The sequence below is a fragment of the Excalfactoria chinensis genome, chromosome 1 (assembly GCF_039878825.1).
Source record: "Excalfactoria chinensis isolate bCotChi1 chromosome 1, bCotChi1.hap2, whole genome shotgun sequence".
NCBI lineage: Eukaryota > Metazoa > Chordata > Aves > Galliformes > Phasianidae > Excalfactoria > Excalfactoria chinensis.
In genome coordinates this window covers 156868827-156893309 of record NC_092825.1, presented here as the reverse complement: position 1 = coordinate 156893309, position 24483 = coordinate 156868827, and the positions used below count along the sequence as shown (strand labels likewise).

Below are 24483 nucleotides of genomic sequence, written 5' to 3'. Positions count from 1 at the left end.
AAAACCTTTCCGAAAGGCAACAAGCATTTGAGAAGCGCATCTGAGAATGAAATACACGCTCTGATTTCCTTCCAGTTTTTGCTGTCCATTCGTTACCATTTGGGGAACTGCCATCAAACATCACGTTCACCAAATACTTGTGCTGTATTTGCATTTTCCTTCAAAACCTCTCCTTAGAACTGTCAGACTGGTGCCCAGCTACCACGTTGCACACAACTTGAGCAGTCCCAGGGAACTAACCATTACAGCGTTACAAAGAACAAATGCACTGGTAATTAAAAAAAGAATAATAATCACCTATGAAATTGAACAGCGTGGAGCTGTACTGGCGCAGTACAGCAAGTGTTTCATGGAATTTATTCCCCTTCTAGTGTGTCTCCGGTGGCGCAGTGGTAGAACTGCTGCTTGCAACACCAGAGGCCCGGGTTCGAATCCCCCCTGTGGCGCAAGTGGCAGAAATGCTGCTCTGCTACACAGAGGGGCTCGAATCCCGGGAGCTGGACTCAATGATCTCTAAGGTCCCTTTCAACTCGCACGATACTGTGATACTATGATACTATGATACTTCTAGAGCCTGAAGTTCAGGAAAACAGAACAAATATGTAATCGTAACTTCCAAAAGGGAAAATAACAACTGAAGGTCACACCACTTCTGCTTTACTTTTCTGACTGGATGCACGTTTGTACTTTGCATTTAAAATGTTCTGAACATCAGCTACACTGTTCCCATAATCAAACCAAAGGCTCTTTCCTGGGAATAAGCCCTACAATCTGCCAGCTTTGCCAACACTTGCACCCATATGTACGTGTCATCTAATTCTGTGCTCATTACCCACCCTTAAACCCACATATCTCACTCATCTCCCACCTAACTGCTGGTAGTCCCATCACAAGACGGTCGCTCTGCCCTCCCTTTGAGAATCAGGATAGAAACCAAACACGACGCTGCACACCATACCCATTAGCCCACAACCTTGAGCCAGAAAAAGAGGGTGAAACAGAAGAGATCCGTATCTGCATTTGATACCAAGGAGGCATATAACTCCTTTAGGTCACTGCCAGCTCGTTGAAAACAAATGATCGGAGTTATAGGAGTGTGCAGCTTAACTTCATTTTCTAGATCTTCAAAGTCTGAATCAACCACACTTATCATTTAATTTTATTTCCTTCCCAAAGTCAATTTATTGTTGTAGCACTTAAGCCTACACAACAGATTTGCTGTTTTCTCAGTATTATCAATCCCATCTTTGGAGAGTCTCTCTCATGCGAAGGATAATAGTAAATAAAAAAAGCAAATAAAAATAGTTTAATATAACACAATTCTATAGTTTATGTGGTTTATCTTCAATGTTCTCACTTGCCTTTTAGGCACCAATACAAGCTGCAGCATGCTGAGGGTGGGAGAGAATAAAAAAGGGAGTGAAAAGTTAAGATTCTGCAACTGAAACACCAGAAATTCTGTTTGGACATAAACCAATTTCTTCTGAGGCTGTGACTGCTAGATCTGCTAAATCTCATGCTGATTTCCACCAGATGAGATTTTTATTTTATTTTTATTTTATTTTTTTCCAACAACATGGAAAGTTAGAAAGTAGGCACACGCAGCCTGCCAATTTTGCTATAGGAAAGGGAAAAAAAAGAAACCACACGGTACAGTCAGTTTTCAGCTTCTCGGTGCCTCCAAAAACAAAACCTGCTTTCATGTTTGTATCTTAGTTGCTCCTGCAGGAGTTTAGCATGAAAAAAAAAAAGCAAAGACCAGGAGGGGCTGTGTGCATATGCACATGACAGAGTACAGAATGCTGAAAGTTCGGGCAGCGTGTCATTAAAGCCATCGGTTCTGTTTTGACCTCCTGCTGCGGCCTTATCTGATCAGCTAATAAGAGACTGTGTACAAAATGCTAAAAAGCACTTGGATCAGGCAACCTGCAATTAAAACCATTACAAAGCAAATATATTCCACAGACTATATTCATAGATATTTAAATTTGCCAGAATTGAATGAGTCCTTTTCTAGTAATACCACATTTGCTTCATACTCCATTACACACCAATGATAGAAATCATGATAGCAATCACAAAACACAGTCTGAAATGAAGTAGTTCACTGTACGTGAACAAAGTTACGGCAATGATTTGCCAGCAGCTAAAACATAAAGTCTCAGAATTGAATAAAACCAATCAGAAAATACTGGAGCAGTTTAGATCTAAGAGGAGGTTAATAAAGGAAGATACTGGATGTGTGGTGTGTGATGCACAGAAAACAAATCAGGAATTGTGGGAAAACATCAAAATATCCCTTTGCTTTTTTTGACTTTGAACATTCTGAAACTAAGTCTGCATTGTTGATTCCCTTCCTGAAATGTCCTGCTTTGCACTTCTCCCTAAACAACAAACTCAAAATATTAAGAGAGTGATTTCATTAAAACCCACATGCTTAAATCATGCAAATATGTATTTAATATAGAGCACAACTGAATTCCAAATTGGATTTATTAAGAGAGCATCATCGAGTTAATTATACAAATCATATATGAACCACATGGCAACTCTTAGATGTATCGGATGCAATTTCATAGTCACTAAGTAAGACTGTAAAAGATTGAGTCCGTTTTGTGATCTTCATGTCACTTCTATTGTGTTTTCTAGAAAGTATCCCAGTTTAGGTCTCCCTAAGCTGTTTGCTGTATAGGGCATTTTAGTATCACCGCTGCTCCTTGTCCACCATAGCACAGTACAAACTGTTCAGTGGAATTCAAGTTGGACAATCCACACATGAGCGTATACACAAGTAGCTTGTCTGACCATACGTAAACCTTTAACCTTTGGGAAATGTTGCTTCAAGAACAACCAAATACAGACATGCACTCATATGTTTAGATGTGAACAGGCACACTGTTTGTTCCAGTAAGAGTTCTGCACATGACAAAATGCACAAGCCAATATCACCCCAACAGGCAACACCAGAGGGTGGCATAAGTCCCATGACAGCCTCCATTTGTCTCTTATAGTAAAATCCACTCCCAAAGGAAGACCTGTTACAATACTGTATAAACCTTATATAAGACCATGAAAATACTGACGTTGTTCGTCTCTTGGAAAACAAAAGCATCAAAGTAAGCTATCACATATCCTTTTGTAGTAGAGCTGTCCTACCTTTTCAGTTTCATGTAATTTTCACTAGCTGCAGGTCTGCATTCAGCACGTTGCACCACTATTCCTTCCAGGGAAAGTTTATCTAGTACAAGACAACAAAGCAAAATTGGACATTAAAACAAATTCACCAACACAGTCAAAGCTTGCTTTCTTTTTCATTAACTCAGCATTTAATAAATACAATGTAATAATGAGTTCTCAAACATCAAATTAAGTTCTAAAGTCTCTGCTATTTTGACACTGAGGAAAAAGAAGGAGAACCATTCTAGTACAGCTGGTATTCCCAACACATCTCCATTTTGCAATCAGATGTTCTACATATTAAGCATGAATCACAAAGATGAGATTTTAAACTAAAGTGTGGGCCTACTTTCTTCAGACAGTTGCACTCACCTAGGAATGGTTTTCTAGAGGTTCTCATTGAATACAGTCAGCATAAAAAAAAACCCAAAAGCCTATCTACAAAGACAAGCCATCCCACCAAAATATCCAAAATTAGTGAAAGACAAAATGAGATTTAATTTTGTTTTTACCTTCAGAAAAAGAAGCAATTAATTTCCATCTTATTACAATAAAACAATGCTCATCAATGGAACGTTATTTTATTGCATTCTGGAGAGCTGGGCAGTAAGAAACCGGATGAGGTTTAACAAAAGCAAGTGTAGAGTCTTGCACCTAGGTAGAAATAATTGCATACACCAGTACAGGTTGGGGGAAGACCTGCTGGAGAGGAGCTCTGCTGAGAGGGACCTGGGCGTCCTGGTGGACGACAGGTGAGCCAGCAGTGTGCCCCTGTAGCCAAAAAGGCCAATGGCATTCTGGGGTGCATTAAAAAGAGCGTAGCCAGCAGGTCGAGGGAGGTGATCCTCCCCCTCTACTCTGCCCTGGTGAGGCCTCATCTGGAATACTGTGTCCAGTTCTGGGCTCCCCAGTACAAAAAAGACAGGGATCTCTTGGAAAGAGTCCAGCGGAGGGCCACAAAGATGGTGAAGGGCCTGGACCATCTCCCCTATGAGGAGAGACTTAGGGAACTGGGTCTGTTTAGCCTTGAGAAAAGAAGGCTGAGAGGGGACTTGATCCAGGTTTATAAATACCTGAGGTGTGGGAGCCATAGTGGCGAGGCTGGTCTCTTTTCAGTAGTGCGTGGGGACAGGACTAGGGGAAATGGGCTGAAACTCCAGCATAGGAAGTTCCGCACGAATGTGCGCAAGAACTTCTTTACGGTGAGGGTGACGGAGCACTGGAACAGGCTGCCCAGGGGGGTGGTGGAGTCTCCTTCTCTGGAGATATTCAAGACCCGCCTGGATGCCTACCTGTGTGATGTGGTGTAGGGAGCCTGCTTTGGCAGGGGGGTTGGACTCGATGATTTCTAGAGGTCCCTTCCAACCCCTATAATTCTGTGATTCTGTATGTGCTAATGCTTGGGGAAAAAGGAAAAAAAAATATTGCTAGTAACCTAGAAAACCATCTACCAAGTTACAGTTAATACTGTTCTCTCCACATTGACCTCCATAGCAGTCGCTTTGTAGTCTGATATGAACACCTTTTTGCCTAAAGCAATGGTACTTACAGAGCAATGTGATAGTACCAGCCTCCTGTGCAAAGAAGGAAAAGCCTAAAGACTAAAAGCAACCATAAGCAGAAAGAAAGAGAGACGTAACACTGGCCAAGGACTTAATTTTCCACTGTTGTGTCCCAGTGCATGGAGGGTGATGGTGCTAACTTAACAATTTATTTGGCCATAGCCAGGGCAACATGTATAAAACCTACACCATTCAGGAATGGCCTTGCTTATAAGAAAGGATGAGCTTTTAAACTTCAATGCCTTGATTAACTTTTACTATTATTCCTTCTGAAAGTCTTGTCTTGCTGTTGGCTCAGGGAGCTACACTGTCACTGTCAGTTCCAGCTGACAACACCACTGAAGAGAACAGAAACACTCAGAAAACCAACATCCAGTAACACAAGGCAATTTCTGAGATGCCTGAGATTTCAACCAGTGCCTTATCAACTTAAAAACTATTACACCTGAAAATCCCTAAATAATGCAGACTGCAATTCCTTCAACAGCACATATTAAAAAAAAAAAACAATTTAATTTAAAAATTCCTGGTTTGATTTAAAAAATCATTAAATCATTTAAAAGGAGAAGAATACACCAATTTTGAACAAAATCTGGTGGACAAGAAGCTGAACATGAGCCAGCAGCGTGTGCTTGCAGCCCGGAAGGCCAACTGTGTTCTGTGCTGCATTAAAAAAGGGGTGGCCAGCAGGGAGAGGGAGGTGATTCTCCCCCCTCTACTCAGCTCTTGTGAAGCCCCATCTGTAGTACTGAGTCCAGGCCTGGGGCCCCCAGTACAGGAAGGACATGGAGTTCTTGAAGCAGGTCCAGAGGAGGGACACTAAGATGATCAGAGGGCTGGAGCACCTCTCCTGTGAGGAAAGGTTGAGGGAACTGGGCTTGTTTAGCTTGGAGAAGGCTCCAGAGAAACCTCACTGTAGTCTTCCAGTACTTGAAGGAAGTGTAGAAACAGGAGGAGAACAACTGTTTACGAGGGTGGATAGTGACAGGACGAGGGGAATGGTTTTAAACTGAGACAGGGGAGGTTAGATATTAGGAGGAAGTTTTTCACTCAGAGTACGGTGACGCACTGGAACAGGTTGCCCAAGGAGGCTGTGGATGCCCCATCCCTGGAGGCATTCAAGGCCAGGCTGGATGTGGCTCTGGGCAGCCTGGTCTGGTGGTTGGTCTGGCACATAGCAGGGGAACTGAAACTGGATGATCACTGTGGTCCTTTTCATCCCAGGCCATTCTGTGATTCTATGAAAATAAAGCATCATTTCTGTTTTTACTGATCCTTAAGGTTCTGATGAGAAGATAAAACTTGGCCAATTTGCCTGACTGCCTAAGCATCAGACAATTAAATGTTATCCCCTTTCTTCTGTACAGAATCTAATAAGTTGTGTGTGACTTAAGTGCTACTAATATTGGTGCTTAATTTCCAACGTGAATTTGTCTCCAGCTTCTGGCACTTGGTTCTCATTATGTCTTTCTATATTATGATAAAGAGCTTTTTAGTACCTGGTATTTTCTCTCTGTGAAAGCACTTTTACACAGCAATCAAGTCACTCCTCAATCATCTTTTCAATAAACGAAGCTAGCTAAAGTTCATGCATTATCTCACCATAAGGCACTTTAATGAAAACCACACCTGTCTTACCTGCACTAACTCAACCTTTCAATGATATTTTAACAATACGGAGACCAGAAAAGAGATGTAATACTTCTGTTCCAGTCTCACAAAAACCATATCAGGATATAAAATAACAGCTACAGGAGACGAGCTTGAAATTTATCTTGCCTCATTTCAGTCATCTCAAGGTTATTCTGCACACTTCGAATTCAACAAACGGAGGGAGACACTCAGAAGGCATTCAGCCCCATCTCTTTGAGGATTCAGGTGTTGGTGGCTCCCCATAAGATCAATTGCTCAGGGGCTTGATGGAGTTGATTGCTTATTATGGCACTACTGCATCTATTTTGAGTCTTCCCAAGCCTCGCGTTCTATCTCTGTACTCTGCGTTCCCCATTCTAAGGGAAATATATATATGTAATTGCTTCTGTCTTGGTTAAATTGTGTTTTCTTTAAAAAGATTCTGTGAATTAAGCGATCCAGGTCACACTATGACAGTCCTGCCACATTTATTCACTGCCTGACCAGCACTGGTGTCAATCATGACACATCCTATAAGCAGTGATTCGCACTTGCTGCTGTCCCTCTTGCTAATCCTGGAGAAAGCCCTTAAACTACAGCCCAAGTGCCTTCTTACTGCTAATTACTTTCTGATAACTGTCAGCTAGTTTTTAATCTTATTTCATGCTTGCTAATTTCTTTTTTTTTTAGACAAAAATCAGAATGTCATAAGATTCTAAATTATGTGCAATATGAGATATTAAGCAGGCTGCAAACACGCTGTTACTTTATCAAGCAGATTTGCAATCCCCCAAATAACTGAAATTAGGTTTGTTTGACTAGGAAACCTTTACGTAAAGCCATGTTTGCTAGTAGCCATCACATTTCTCTTCGCTTCTACCCACTGCACTCCGTGACTATTTTTCCATTAGTTTGTATGGCATAAGGTTCATCAGCCTATACTCATCTGAACCACCCAGCCCAGCTGTCTGAACACTGACACTGCACCATCGATCTCTGCACAAAACCCTTAATGAATTTTGAAACTAATCCGCTGTTTTAAGAATCAGTATCAGTGAATCAAAAAAGTTCCCCATACCAACTAGTTAGGAAATAAAGAAAGTTGCTGGAACCTACCCGATAAGCATGATTATCCTTTGTAGTATCTCTTGATTTATTCTTTCAGTCATATCCCCTTTTAATTATCAGGGACCTGGTCTTGGTTTTTAATGATCCCACTACAAGGGTGGGACTCCCAGTACTAGGCTGACAGCAGTGCCTGAGAACACCTTACAGTTAATCCAGCCTGGTGTCAAAATCCATTTGCTACCCAGAAGCTGAGGTTTGTGTCCCATTTTCCCTGGACTCTCTTGGGATTTTAAGTCATCTGGAGAAACCATCAGAATAAATCTGCAGAGATGCGTGCGAACTTCCAAATGGAAGAATGCAGCAGGGAAACAGTTTTTACTCTCTTCACAGTCTAATTAGGCTTGAATCACCAAACAGTGCTTCAGAAACCTGAATCTCTTCTCACCTGTTGCAGGGCCAGAGCTGCAATGAAAAGACATCCAAAGTGTCACATCTGCCTTGACACTTCAATAGTACAGTCACATCAACCTAGAACCCAAAGGAGGAATAAGGCATGAAAGCAGAAATTCCCCATTAAAAAAACCTACTCAAAATGGATGATGAGCTAAGACCAGTGATTAGATGGGAAAAAAGATGTCTCCCCAAGTGTCTGACACCATCAGTGAGTGTAATCAGGGACACAAACAGGGTTAGCACAGCAGTAGGCTGCCCTACATGATCTCTAGGTGCAGCATCAACCACCAGTTGCACTCACATCTCTAGCATCCTTGTGCTAACCATAAAGGAATTTCAGCTGCTGACTCCTTCAAAGAAGTGACAGAGAGATGTCGGTTCCAGCTTCAAATTCTGCTGATGATCACCATCAAAATGCAGTTAAAATGCTTAAGGCAATCTTAGTAAACAGGCACTGGGGAAATTTACTAGAACTGTGTAGAAGATGTTTTGATAGATTTTTTTTGAGAGAGAAAGGAGACAAAGAGACACAGAAAAAGACAGGCTGGCCTGGAGATTTTAATGTGTTCGTTTCCTAGTCTGACTGCACGTAGCTCTAAGTTCCAGCACCCAGACCTTGTTAGGCCCATGACTGCTAAGTTGAAGAGCTGCATATAAAAGTTTTCTGCCCACCCAGGCACTTACGTACTTTCTACCTCCATTAAGCATAACAGGCCGTGTTTTCTCAAATCTTCTACTATGCTTATTTTTCAGTTTCTTAACTGGTCTGAGAAAGTCCAGCTCATTAATATCTCTTTCATGATGATGCATGGGGCAGGATCCTGAGCTTGCTGAGCACTGCGCACAGTGATGACCTATTTCAGTTGTTCATGATGCATTCACTACACACAGGACAGTACCACAGCCCTTCTTCCACAAACACAGAGACCACAAGCCCTAACTACACTTGCTCATAAGGCCATACGGCACGGGAACAGGATGCCAAGAAGCACGTAGATGTGGCACTTAAGAGAGATGGATTTGGGGCATGGTGGTGTTGGATTGACAGTTAGACTACATGACCTTAGAGGTACTTTCCAACCTTAATGATTCTATGATTTCTAAGCATATAAATTTTATATTTGGCCATATTAAAACATTGTCTTAATGAAGTACCCAAATGATTCTGCATCAGCAAATGTGTCTCCTTGTCTGCTACGCTTTCAGTCTGTATCATCTCCAGACTTCAGCAGTAACTATCTCCTTGATCACTGCTTGAGAACCAAGAAGCAAATCACATCAATGAATAGGTGATAATCCTCTGCTTAATATCTGCCAGTTTGAAACTTGGCAGACAATTTTTCTATTTTATATAGTTTTAAAATCTATATAATTTTTGCATTTAGATGAACGGTATCTACTTGCCTTCAGTAGCCATTAATCAACATCTCACAGATATTAACTGAGAGGAGAATGGCTATGCTACTGTTACTGTGAGACAGCAACTATTGTATGGTTTAATTGTCCTAACAACCTGGCCAGAACTGCATTTTTACCATCTCTAGGACAGTGTCTGCTAGCTACCAACATCAGCAAGCACAATTCAGTTGTACAGAGCAGAAACAGAGGCAGTTCACCTGTGGCATGGGATAGCATTCAGCAACAAAGTTGTATAATCCAGGTGGGAAGCAGAAAGGACTGAGACACACTGAGTGTAGTTCCCTCTACTCCCAGTGCATCACACAAACTAAGAGCAGAAAACTGGGCAAAGTCTCTAGATTTGCATGCAAGTTGCCTACCTTTACCAAAATGGACTTCAGGATAATCTTCTAGAAGAAGGGAAAAGGGAATCTAGTTCTTCTGGTGTACACTAAGCTATGTGAAGCCATTGAAATATCTTCTACTTCACTAAACCTACAGGCACCGCAGTAGTACATGCATCATGCAAAGAATGAGGGCTCTTTGGAAATGACATCTTATAGTAGATCACAAGAAGCAGAAAGTTGTCACAAAGACATGCCAGCCTCAAATGCTGCATTACAGACAACTGTCAGCTGCAGTGAAGTAAAGCTGCATGGGTCTGTCATGAGTAAAATTTGACATCAAGTCTAAATGTTTCAGGCCTCAAAGGTTTAAATGCATATATTCATGATCTTCACAGTCTATTTGCCACATCAAGTAGATTTTGAATATTTTATCACATGAACCACTAAAATGATTTAGCATGATCTTTCAAAGAATATGTACTTGTTCATGAAAGTGGAAGATTTCAACTGTAAGTACCAAAAGATTCAGAAGATTACAAGCATGGAAAATCAAAAGAGCAGATACTGTTCTCCAACTGCTGCCTCTTAAAATGCAGAGAGTTCAGCTCGCTGTGATGAAACCCCTATCCTTTACAAACCTCAGCTTCTTGGAAATACCTGCTTACTTCTGCCAGGACATTACTTGTTCAGCCTCAAAGTGTTTCAGCAACACCATGCTGAAAGCACCACAGAAATCATTCTCTTAGCAGCCACTAACACTATATTTAACAATAAAGTTATATACGATATAAGCACATTAGCTGAATTTTCCATCACTGGATAATAAATTGAATTAGAATGGAAGTCTCTTGCAATGACAAAAAATATATATATATAAATTGAATCAAACTATTCCAGCCTTTCACTTTCTTGATTATTCTCTCAATAAATGTGAGTGGAGTTGACACTGGAAAAAAAGTTTAAATGTTTAAAAATCAGAAAGTGGTTGAAATCACTGACTGAAGCAATGCTAAATGGTCTCAAAGAGTTAACATTAAAGCCATGACTAAGTCCTGAGAAAACCAATCTAATGAATAATATCTGTTTAATGTATCACACACAGCAGCAGAAAAAAAAAGCTGGAGTATCAGTGGTAGGGATACCCTGGCAAGGCTGAATAGCAAATTTAAAAAGTGCATTTATTTGTACTAGGTTTAATTACCAATTAATAAAATATTATAGTGATGATTCCACAGTATCGATAAACAGCCTTAGAGACAGCGGGAACAGTATGAGTAATATCTTTAGAAACAGAGCGGAGAAATTCACAGAAGGATCATCTGACTTTCTGTTGTGGGCAAAGCAGGAGGCTTTTATCCACCTGTAGAAGTGAAAAACTCTGGACAAAGATGGGTTCGGCTCCCCCTAGCCAGCCAATGTAGTGCTCGCTACTCACAGTGCTCACTGCTCACACTGCTCTGGATGCACACGGTGCCTCCCACCCGCCGGTTCCCCCTGGCCCCAGGAAATGCATGCATAGATGTATGCGGAGCCTTCCCCTCCCTGCTTAAAGGGGAAACCTTTCCTTAAAGAAGCCCAAGAGCCAACCTCAGTGCAGCTTCACAGAGAGAAGACAACAGCCATTTGATTGTAGCATGCTCTGCCGCTGCTGCCGCTGTTCCCCCCATACACAAGTGTTGCTAAGCTGTAACGTTATGTGATGTTCAGCACGCTGTCTGTGAGCACACTAACCCTTTGTTCACAGGGCAGCCGATGCTGCTATTGAAAAAGAAGGAATTTATGCTACTTAGTGACTTAAGAAACAGCATGCGTGTGAACAGCAAACTGCTCTCCTTTCCAAAACAATTTTTATCTATGGCACAGATAAAGCTAAACCTCATTAGGCTGCAGTGCTTGTATTGGTGCGGATGCTTCCATCAGCTGAAAATGGAAGCTTTCATCACAAACTTAAACGCACCAGACAGACAAGCCTTCAGCATCACTTCTAAAGTAACAGTGTGAAAACATCTCAGTGCCACACACACACGTCCTATATGTGAGGAATAACCAGAACTGATACCTCTCTGCGTACCACTAGGGATGCCTCCACCTTCAGTGCTGCCCTGTTGTATGCTCAGGTACCACAGATAATACAGGGAAAATGTGAGAATAAGCTCTGTGCAAACTGAGATCCTTGCACCATAAATGAAGTAGAGTGTTTAACTCCAGAAGCATTACACACCATTTGGCCAGCTGATACTACAAACGCATCGCAAAGCATTAAAAACAAGGTGCCCTTTAGAACAGCATTACTCATTTCTGTGTGGAACCCTCAAAACTCTGTAAACTTCCTAGGTGTAAGGACGGAAAGAGAAATGGTTTTTATCCCCTCCTTCCCTCACACAGTTAAATGCAAATTCCCTCTACAGTCATATTCCTGCCATCTCCCTGCATACACAGCTGATACGCCACCTACTGCAAAACCCAGCTGACAGCCCGAGCAATGCTAGCAGCATTTCCATTCCAACATCGTGCCAGAGCCGAAGAAAGGTGCTCTTAAATCAAAATCCCTCTCTTTTCAAGCTGACAAGAACAAAGCAAGATCGCTGTGCTCGCTTCGATAATGGAGAGAAAATCAAACAGAAGAGCAAAGGAATCTGAAGAAAACCACAGCAACTTCGAGGGCTCTGAGCAAGACAAGGACTATAAAACGTCTCTGGTTACGCTGAATGTTGGCGGCTATCTGTACATCACACAAAAACAAACATTAACCAAGTACCCAGATTCTTTCCTTGAAGGAATAATCAACGGAAAAATAATGTGCCCTTTTGATGCGGACGGACATTACTTCATCGACAGAGATGGACTCCTGTTCAGACACATTCTGAACTTCCTCCGAAATGGAGAACTTCTTCTACCGGAAGGGTTTCGAGAGAACCAACTTCTGGCACACGAAGCAGATTTCTTTCAGCTGAAGGTCTTATCGGATGCAGTGAAATCGAGGTGGGAGAAGGAGCAGCTCGCGTCTCGAGAGACCACTTTCCTGGAAATAACTGACAGCCACGACCGCTCGCAGGGGCTCCGGATCTTTTGTAACGCTCCTGATTTCATAGCAAAGATTAAATCCCGAATCGTACTGGTGTCCAAAAGCAGGCTGGATGGATTTCCAGAGGAGTTTTCAGTCTCTTCGAATATAATTCAATTCAAATACTTCATAAAGTCTGAAAATGGTACGCGACTTGTGCTGAAGGAGGACAACACCTTCGTCTGCACCCTGGAAACTCTTAAGTTTGAGGCAATTATGATGGCTTTAAAATGCGGATTCAGACTGCTGACCAGCCTGGATTGTTCCAAAGGGTCTATTGTTCACAGCGATGCACTTCATTTTATCAAGTAATTACAAAGGCAGAGGAAACAAGCATGCAGTCGGCAGACCTCCTTTAACGGCAGCGTCCTGGCATCACAGACCTCGTATCTAACCAGCCCTGTACCACACAGCTCGGCTGCTAATCAGTTAATGTGAGCTAATGGTATGTAAATCTCGTAACGACATCCATCTCCGGCTTATTCGAGCTGAGTGAAATTTTTATTAAATTCAAGCATCAAATTTATCTGCTAACCACTGTAAAACAGAGACCGAACGCTTTCTGGTATTTGTACTATGTTTTTTTTCATGCTGTCTTTCAACCGGGAAGTCTGGCTGAATTTCTGTGTACTTGTATGACTAACACGCATACACCTAACTGCTCTGCCGAGCAGCACGGAGACTGTTCTCATACAACAGGCAGGCTCACGATCTGTTCTGCTGCTCCTCGTGAATTCAGAATGGATTTTAACTGGAATAAATGATTTTCAGTGTTCCTTAGTGTTGATGCTAATTTGTTGTTACGCTGAGTTTGCAAAAAAACACCATGAAATTGAAAGAGGGTTTAAAATTAATCTGCTTGATTCTGAAGTCAAACAACTCTGATTTCAGCTCTCTTAAAGAGAAATTTACAGCTGTGCTACTACATTAAGAGCAACTGCTAAGAACATGTCAGCCAACCAGTAACGCTGGGGGGGAGTCTGTTCTATTATGGAAAATGAGTTGACTCTAAAGAGAATGTTACATTTTTCTGGTTATATATGTTTATCAGATGGCTAATAAAAATGTTTGGCATAAAATTTCATGTAACAGGTTTCCAACCTCCTACAATGCTGAAGGCACTATTTGCTACTAATCATTGGTGATCATAAAGAGAGGCAATTAGCAGAGCCCTTGTTCTGCACAACAGCTTACCAAAAGCAGGTAGTGGTATTAGTTTTGAATAGATCACCTGCTAGCATTTAGGAAGCATCAATAGGAGTGATGGAACAAATACCTTCTTTCTCCTCATGCTCACAGTTTATTACATCTTCCCGTTTGTATTTTAAACAAAATTTACAAACCAGTCACTCCACAAAAGCCAACTGAAAAATCATAACATAATACAAATGGAAGTTATACAAACACCGAGTTTAAGCTTTGACCATCAGTGAACTCTACAATCACACACAGCTCAAATGAACCCAAAACTCAAGTGAAATGCTATTAGAGAAAGTAAACCCAGGCAAGTGGTTTCTTAGCTTTCCCAGAATACCTGCTTTGTACCGAAAACATAAAGCCAACATTAAGAATGCATAAGAAAATGCAGTCTAATCCATGCCAAAGCGACAACTGAGGAAAACAGACAATATCTGATAGGATGATAGGATGAGAATAGCCTTCTTTCAGATTTTAGAAGGGATAAATCCATCTTCAGTAATAGTGACCAGGAATACAATGGCATGCAACAACTCCCTCCTTATCCTCCAATGGCAAACTCTGTTCACTATAACATACAACAGCTGCTGGTATCAGGGTCCCCGAGGGAGATGAACTCACAGAGGGAGACCAGACTGAACAATAACCCCCTCTGATTTTATCAAGTGGGAAAATCCACTATCTCCAGAATACCTCTTCAGGTACCTCGGGCTAAAAGCTACAAACTTTTTTGTCCTCCCTATGTTACAAATGCAATCATCAAAAAGAAGATGTGGCTTTAAGTGGAACTTTCCCAAACTTATTAAAATTTGCATCGCTGTAAATTTCAGGCATGCAAGTTTGTGTGTCCCAGAACTGACCCACGTTTGTCCAAACGCATTAACCATCCACAAAAGAGATACAGTAAAATATAACTCCTTCCATACGCACCTCTTTTACACTTTCAGGCCATTTCAGCTAGAACGCTACCCCTGTGTACGTGTCTGACTCCCTCCTTCACTACCACAACTGTCCGAAATCCTCACTAATCACCAATCTTATACTTTAAACAATCTACAGGACTTCTGTCGAAAGTAAATAACTGTATGGAGAGTCATTTGTAGATGCACTTCTATACATGAGCAAAAAAATACAAGCGTTGAGACAATCAAACCAAGCTCCTTCACTCACCTACAGGTTTGAAAGGTTGCTCTCAGTGCTGTCAAATCCACAGCCTGTCTAAGCACAAAGCCTGGAGGAGGCTGTTGCTCCTCAGATGTCACATCATCCATTTCCACTTAAATGCTTTTGGTTCTAACCTTCGGTTAGAATTAATCTTTGGGTGGGATTTAAAATGCTGTTTCAGTTGAGAAGAAGAAAGAAATTAATTTTTATTCCACACAATTCATCTGCCGTGATTGCTTTCCTTTCATTTGGGCTCTTTGGAACTGTTAGCACCGTTGTATCAGAAAGCAGCACCAGTCGCCCACCTCAGCAAAACTCCACTCATGAAAGAGTAGCAGAGTTCGATGGATCTGCATTTACTACAGAAAGCACTTTTGTAATGTAAGCTGTTCACAAGTTGGTAATCATAGGTAACGTTCAAACCACTTGAAATACCTTCTAAGAATATTCTGCAGCTATTCTCAAGAGTCTTACTGGAAAGCTTCTATTTGCCGGGCTGATCTCTGACCAAAGGCTGTTGGAATCACACAGCAGATCCACTCAGCTGTTGGAATCCCAGAGCACAAACAGAAAGAAGATGGGGATAACAAAATAGCTGCCTTCCCGGTTCACATTGAGCAAATCCACAAATACATCGAATTATACAGTTATCATTTCACTCCATGTTTCCTTTTTACTCCATAAATCAGTTTAATAAAACGCAAATAGGTTTTGCATATGTTCACTCAGGTGGGTGCTTGCGTTCCAATGGCTGCATCAGAAAAGACAGTGAGTTTTTCTGCCTTGCCTTTACAGTTAGAAATTGCATACTTAAGGATACCATGACAAAAATAAATCACCAAATCAAGTGCTTAGGTCCGAAATACTAACAGCTATTTTAACAGTATTACTTTGAATACAACTTACATGCAAGTGCTTCTACTCCTCTGTCACTAAAAGTTATTAACCAGTATTAAAACCTACAAGTATCGTGAAAGAAATGTGTGGATTACTCTCAATTGCAATTCAAAGGTAGCAGTAAAAAGTAACTTCCTCTTCCCCTAGAGGGCACTTTGCCTGCTCCCACTCTAAGTCAGCTCCACTTGCCTCTGTCTATTTTTTGGTCAAGAGAAAGGGCCATCCAGCAGACAATTCAGTAGCAAAGGAGGGAGCTGAAGGGAGGATTGACTGACATGCACTGCAGAAAGAATATTGAGGCCCAGAAAGAATATTGAGGCCGGTGTAAACTCCCTGAATGACTGCTCATTAAGTGTATGTATATTATATATATTATATATATTATATATATTATATATATTATATATATTATATATATTATATATATTATATATATTATATATATTATATATATTATATATATAATTGATTGATTGAAACACCCATTGTACTGCTTCATTCCACACTTGCATGTGCCTATTCTCCATCAGCAAATGAGAAAGCAATGGCAGTTTTATCACACTTGGCAGTATGCTGTTATAGTTATCAGTGATTTAGTCTACTTCTACATAGGACAAAACCTATGAGTAGCTGTATTTTGTCTGACTAAGGTCTGTCTTGCCCAGTATGCCCTGGTGACTGTGAACTCTGCTTCCATACCTCAGTCCTTCCTATCTTTTGGTAGGATCCTCATAACTGATCCCCTAACCTGTACTTGTTTCCCCACTGGTATCACACAGCTAATTTTCACTGTTCTCTTATGCTACACATCCCCTTCATTAAGGGGGATGTAGGGCTTTGTTAGGGGTGGGTATCAGCCTGACTGTAAGAGAAGAAATCAGTAAAGACAGTAGCCAAAAGCAGATGCCCAGGAAATAATATAGGAAGCAGGGAAACATATATGATGCTCCCCTTAAGTACTCCCTTAGACTCCAACCACTTACTACCAGTGATCTCTAGAGCCAAAGGTGACTTCTAATGGGTAGCCTCGATTCTAGGAAATAGGGCTGTGCATCACGGTCAAATTATAGTTCTCATCTCAGTCATTACTGCCTACCCACTGATCAGCGTTCAGCATCCTAATTGCAATACTGACATTTTCATATATTTACGTCATATTATAACCGTATCATTGCATTCATACTTACTATGACTGTGTAAGTGACAACTGGCTACTTCTTTTCTAAGGCAGTTAAAACTTATTTAGACCCTAAAGGGAAAAACATTGCATCATTTGCAGCAATCAGTGGCACTGATAATTTCACTTCCTTATCATAAGCATTGCAAGGCTTCCATTCGATGAGATGGGAAGGTCTGAAGAAACATAAGCTCTCTCTCCATTAGCATACAGGCAGAATAAGGGCATGCAATGAATATTATAATTTAACAATGGAAGTGCCTCGTTCATTACTTTATTTGGGGAGAAAGGTCGTGTTGCCCTAATTCTGTCAACTAATGAATCAGGATGAGTGATGGGGGCACAAGTCAACTTGGGTCTATGACAAAATAAATGTTATTTTCTTAGACTAGAATTAATTCGTCTTTGCTAGATAGCTATTATCCAACCTCAGTCATGTCTCCCGTCTTAACGTGTGGCAGGAATTCTCAGACTGACAGGAAAATGACTGCTAGTTAACAAAATACAAGCATTCTCACATGAAGAGACAGGTTTGCGTATTTAATTCAGTTGAAACAAAGCCATCATTAAAGTACAACAAATTTAAGATCAGAAGATATGATGGTTTCCAATTAATTTCGAAACTGATGTTCTGAAAGCGCTGTGCGAGAGGATATCACGCGGAGCACCTTCTCAAAACACTGCCTTCATAAATCATCATCATTCAAAGTGAAATGCCAGAAAATAAGAAGTGCTGCAAGAACTCAAGACCGTAGGAGGGAGATGTACGATGGCACCAGGGCAGGCATTCTGAAAGAAATTGCATAATATTCTGCAGAACCAGACAGTTGATTTCTCTTCCTAAAAATGTGTGTAGTAGGAGTGCCTCAGCTAAAGCAACGGTCTCCAAAAAACCCTGTTTCTATCTGCACTGGTAACAGCTTAACATCATTGCTGTTATCATACTGCACCACGTTTGTTCATTTTAAGCTTCCGAAAAGAATACTGCTCCGCTGCTCCAGAAAGAACAATGTGCAAGAAACTGGTACTATAATTATACCTGTAAACAACAGCTACTCATTTAAAACATTATTACATGACGACATGCAAGTTCAACACATGATGGTTTGAAAATCAAGTCATTAGAAGATGATTTTAAAAATCAAGCCATTCTAAAGGTTTGTAAAGTTCTGATAATGCTAAAAATAAGTAAAGTATTGCCTTGGTGACTGGTGTTAAATAATTTGGGGAGACATTACATAGGTTAGTGGAAATGAGACCAACTACACAGAGGAGAAGTGAGATTTTAAAACCCAAGGCTGCTTGTTAGAGAAAGCTCCAGCTCCAGGAAAACAGTGATCTAAGAGGCTTGCTAGAGCTTGTAGTGCCAGACTGTCCAAGCAGAGAGGAGGGGGTGGTGCAGTGAGCTCACAGTCCCCGAGCACCAAGGATGAGCAGGGCAAAAGGACTCTGTGAGACTGACTGCAACCTTGGGGCTTTGGGTTGGTGATGAGGCACAGAGTGCAACAGTGAGACTGGACAACACAAGTTTATGGTCTAATTATCCCCAAAGTACTGCTACCACTACCAACTTTTGGTTTTTGAGAAGTCGTGTTTCAGAAAGACTGTTTTTTTTTTTTCTTTACTTGTTAACAGAAAAATATCAAGCTATATAGATATTCCTGCAGCTCCACAGCAAGCTGCTTGCTAATTCAAAGGAGGTTCTTGATTCTGTACCACAGTGAACAGGTCAGAGGTGGGTACAGACTCTCTCAATTAGAAAGAAAGAATTAAGCAAACCTACTAGCAATGAACAGCCTAGGCATCAAAAAGCATAAACAGAATATGCAACTGTACCACCAAACCCAGTCATTTACTGCTTCTCTACTGCATAAGTAAAGCCCTCAGCAAGTATTTGGGGTAAAGCAGTATATTTTCTCAATGCTGAAACTGGTAGTCTCATTAGAAAACAAATTAAAGCTCCTGCAAGTCAGGCAGATAAGAATCAGCTAAAGGGAGAAAAGGGTACTCTCAGCTTCCTGTCTTTCCCAATGCTAACTCAGCATCTCAGGCATTGCCAGGTCTTGTGCTATTTCCAACACATTTTCTCAAATGAATAGAAACTCGTATTCTTTCTCGACAGTGAAGAAGCCTAATGTATAAACTACATGCCTTCTTATGCAATAATAAAAATCTCTCTCTCTAATACTTTCTCTGCTGTGCCCAATGATGGTTTCTGGCTTGCACACAGATTACAGTGCAGAAATCGCAAAGACAACCTGCATGAGTAAGACAATATGCTGTAGCACAGCTACACACTGTTCCTGCTTCTGTTGGCAAGAAGCTGGGGCTGGAAAAGCCTTAAGAGTCCAGGGAGAGCACCAAATGAGCTCTGCTAGACTAAAGCTCTATAGAGGTCCTTCTGCACTGTGGCCTCCAGTGCTCTCGCATCCAATTGTAGCTGAAGAAGAGTTAAATGACCACAGGCAACATTAGAACTGTTCTTGGCTTTGCCATCAGAAGACGCTCCCACACTGAGCCTGCTCAGTCACTTCAGATGGTTAAGGCTACCAAGCTATGTGAAGTTTCTTCTTCCTCCCTATAAAATGGAGTAAGTAGTTTGTGGTAAGTAAAGAGGAAAAGGAAAAAAAAAAAATGAGCTTATCGCAAACACATTATTTAACACTGCAGGCAGAGACTTAGGAAGAAAATGTGCTTGCCATATAACAAGACAAGTATGTTGCTCCGAAAGAAATGCCTCCTATTTATTTCCACGGAAACTACAACAGCTACAAAGAACATAACATTATTTGATAGACTAAAATCTCAGCTACAAAACACTATTTCACCACACAAACGTTAGCTAGGCATGTCTCCACGAACATTCAGCACTTACGTCAATGAGTGCCACTTTTTTCTGCATGGAGGAATTCAGTGACACATGCTTGTTTCATATGCATTTCCATGTCAGACACCATTTTGTCAGGCTGCTGCTCTGCTGCCATCTTTCACATGGCAACAATCTGCAACACAATACTGTCGGGAAGGTTCAACCTCTGCTGCCATACCACCAGCATCCACCTTTGATGTCATGGGCCAACATAATAAAATAGGAGGTTTTACTTTCAGAGCAGCCCTCATCAATGGGAAAAAAACAAACAATAATCTACAGTGTGAGAATAATAGTATTGGGTCAGCTCAGCATCCTGTTTCCAACACAATGGGTGGATGCAGACATCCATGAAAATGCTTATGGATAGATTAAACATGTTGGATTCTCATCCTAGACACGCATCAAGCCACCAGACGTTTGTGGGTATCTAGAATTAGATGCCTTCTTAATCTCCACACATTTCAGAGGATATTCTTTTACCTGTCTCCTTAGATGTGAAAGCCTTTAGCATAGAGTATCTTTACATAGACATCTTCTAGCAAGAAATTCAGCAACTTAATTACATTCTGATTGTAGAACCACTTCTTGTTTGTTTTGAAACTGCTTCCTGATGGCTTTACATCCACTACATATCAGCCTTGTACTGGTCAAAGCAGCAAGCGCTTGATCTCTCTCTGCCCCTTTGAACCACCAACCAAAGGATTGAATTTAGTCCTGTAACACTGTGAAGGAGCGATGATGGAGTCCATGCGATGCGATCATGCTGGCAGGGTGATGAACTCCAATAATCAGCAAAATTTCCCATAGAAGACAAAAAACAACTTGTGGAGTCATGGTCTGCAAGATCAGACATGGCTGAAATTATTGGGATTACTCGAGAGTCACAAAGAAAGACAAAAACCTCCAGTACGAGCCAAAAGTGCTCAGTGACATAATCCAACATATTGGACTCTGACACAGCTGAAGGAGGGAATATCCCTGGGGCGCTGACTCCTACTGTTTTATTCTGAGTTCTGTTCTCCAAATAGAGCGCACACAATAAAATTATAGGCCTGTACTGAAAGCTGCGAAGTTCATTACATGTAAATTTTTTTCAGTATTTATTTATTTTTTAATGAGTTTGAGACAAACAATAAATGCAATGAACAGATGACTGCAGGCTAAACACACCAGGACGGCGAAGTCAAGAAGATAAATATTATAATATTCATACAGTATTCTAAGATATACAGACATTAAAGACAGTATTTATGGAAGTCTTATTTTCGAAAAACCTCAGCTCCGATTAATATTAATCTACATTAAATCCATATCCTTTATACTGTTCTACCACTTGGATATCCACAATATTAATTTTAGCCAGTATACTAGACTTTGACCACCTTGAGAGAGAAATGCTTGCCTCTCTGTGTATATTAACAGCAACAAATGGAGCCTCATTACTTATTGTGATTCCTGGAATACTACCAAGAAGCCTGTAATTTCAATTTTATTGCATTTACCTGCCAACAGAAAAAAGTTACATTTCCAAGACAAAAAATGCTTCTGTGGCTTGAAAATGACAGATTCTGTAATTAAGTTATCTTCAACACTGAGGTTTCTGCTATCATTTAAATTAAGAGTTACTCCTTCACTCCTGATGATCATTCATTGGTGGTGGAGTCACCAACCCTGGGCGTGATCAAGGAACGACTGGATGTTGTGTTGCGGGACATGGTTTAGTGGGAGCTATTGGTGAATGGTTGGACTGGATGATCCTTTAGATGTTTTCCAACCTCGGTGATTCTATGATTCTTTCCCTTACAGTTAAAGCTTTACTTTTGGAGTACAATTAGTATATGCTAACCATTTTCAGGTATACTGAAATCAAATGTACACACAGCATGCCATAATGTAAAAACTTTGCGTCCTTAATAAAAAACAGCTGGTTTAATGCATGCAGTTCAGCACTTAATAGAAGAACTTACACTGAATTTTAAACATTCCAACACATGTATAATCAATACCTGATTTTTTCATGACATCAAAAAGTGGAACAAGTCATCATCTGCAGACAATTCAAATGTTACATATTTGTGCCTGCAGTCAAACATGCATGTTCACAGTTGGCAACATTTTAATACTAGGTTCATGTTCTTTCTATTGTCTCAGATAATGTAGTCCTCTTAGCCAAAGTCCAATAAATGGTCCCAGCAGTGCTTCTCTCACTAGCAGGCTTTAGTATTACTCACTGGCATAGGGAAAGAGATGACTAACACCTTGTCCTAAAGCATGTTAAGTACTGACGGCTGCTGTTCGCTGTGAACTTATGTAAAACACTTTAAGAGACAAAATTTAAACACAACAGGAGTGCAACTGGCTTGAAGCAAGTTCAAGATCTAACTATGTGTAACACTCCTTGATGCACATGTCCTTGAAAAAAAATGTGTCTGTAGTTTGTGTACACAGTTGACACACACACTTCTCTATGAAAGATTAGCTAGGCTTCAAAATGATGTTCTCAAAGCCTCAGTAATATTATAATCAACTGCTACCTGTGCAACTTTAACACACCTCCAAGAGGACAACACAACAGAACACATCTCTTTACTATACCATGCCTATATATGCTAGGGACAGCAGCATATCCATTTGGGGGCAGGTTGGAGGACAGGTCACACTTTACCTGGCACAAATGCTTGGTTTTCACAGCTTCTGTCACCACTTACAGGGAGGTGCGAGAGAATCTATAAGTCAGTAAGAACTACATACATGTATTTGGATTTAAACTACTCAGAAAATATATGATGTTGCTCAGAGTCATATAGGAATAAGTAGGGCTAATTCTCATTTCTCTTTCCTTTAGCTGTCATCTTACTTGTTACCTTCCTTTAACATTCATCAAAAACCTGGCTTCAGGCACTGAACAACATTGGCTGAATCCCCAAGCACTGTTGATCTCAAATTATCAAACTGAATGTGAAAGGAGTTCGAATTTGTTTTAGGTAAACTTGTTTGATGTTATACCTCAATTCCCTAATATTTTGACTGTAACCTTCACATCATTCAAAGTACTAAGGATACTGACCAGATACATGGGCTCAAAAACCAACAGGGATATTTCAGAGTAGTAAAATCCAAGAAAGCCTACCAAATAAAATACAATCACTGCTGACTTTGGAGCACTCTGACCTTAGATGACTAAAGGGTGGAAGAAGTATTCCTGGGCAGGCACCACTATGCAGTTATGTTGTTCTTATTCTGTTATCAAGAATTCTTAGGCACCACTGAGGACAAGATTCTGGGTATACAATCTCTGGTGTGAAGCAGTATTGTGTTGCCTCTCTATACAGTATTAAGAATTGTGGCAGCACTGATTCCTTGATAAACGTTACTACAAATATCATACGTAATGCTAACGATCTATAAAATAAGTTCTGAAGCTTGACAGTACCCTCCTAAAGCAAAAATTTCTGTTAAAATCTTCAGGGGGTAAATCAAAGGATTTACTTATATTATTTGTCTCATTCACTTCCTTCATTTACTTTCTTAGCTACAAATACATTTTATTGCAGAAACATCTCAAAGTAGTCACTGGGGTCTTGTTATGCTAAAATAAAACACAAAGGTATACAAGAGATCATCTTTGCCTTGAAAGTACTTATTGTGGGACAAGATAAATTAGACCAGCAGTGAAATGGAGAACTCAGTGAGTTGAACTACTTGAAGGGTAGTTAGGGAAAAGTCATCTGAGTTCCATGACGCATTTGGGGAAAAAGAAAGTGAATAAACAAATTCTAAACAAGTAAGTGTAACTGATGGCTAAGAGTCTTCCTTTAAATGCCATGGTGTAACCAATTACCATCATCCCAAATGGCTTAATTCTATCAAATGGGTTTGGCAATTTATCTTGTCAGTGTATTTAAACAGTGCCCAGCGTGCAGTTGCTCATTCTCCTCACTGACGCAACACAAGCAACTAAATATATACAGTCATCTTACACAACGTACCCTGGACGAGGAGCAGGCAGAAAGAGTGAGACTCAGACAACTTGATCAATCACATGAAAAGCCAGAACAAAACTGAACAAAATATCTGCAAAGAACAAACAGGCACGTATGCCTACAGCTACATAGAAATATCAGAGAAATGCAATGTAAGTATTAATACGCTGACTCATTTTAGAAGTGATCTCCTTTAAATGCAACCTCCCATGGCTATGACTCTCAGTGTTCAAGTGGTATACAACACCAGTCTCTAGAAAGTAGCCCTTCATAACCTTAAAACATATCACAGTTAACTTACAATTATCTGGAATAAACTGTGATTTATAAAACACACAAGAAACAGACGTCTTCATGCTACAGTGTACAAAAAAAGATATATTCCAGAAGACAACGTGAAAGACCACTATCGCTACACTTATGTTTAGGAATTCCTTTTAGAAAGAAGGATGGCGGTTTTAAGACTCTTTCCAGTTTATCTACTGCTCAATC

General features: G+C 40.5%; 2 protein-coding genes across 2 annotated transcripts in view; one reads left to right on the top strand and one right to left on the bottom strand.

Moving 5' to 3' along the window:
- GTF2F2 (general transcription factor IIF subunit 2) overlaps positions 1-24483 on the bottom strand; it is an 87450-nt gene that overhangs the window by 46888 nt on the left and 16079 nt on the right. Inside the window, exon 6 of the mRNA XM_072358940.1 lies at positions 3157-3238. Coding sequence (XP_072215041.1) covers positions 3157-3238 — 82 coding nt within the window. The remainder of the gene's footprint in view (positions 1-3156; positions 3239-24483) is intronic.
- KCTD4 (potassium channel tetramerization domain containing 4) lies at positions 12111-13476 on the top strand. The gene has a single exon (XM_072358953.1). The coding sequence runs from the start codon at positions 12240-12242 to the stop codon at positions 13011-13013; it is 774 nt and encodes a 257-aa protein (XP_072215054.1). The 5' UTR covers positions 12111-12239; the 3' UTR covers positions 13014-13476.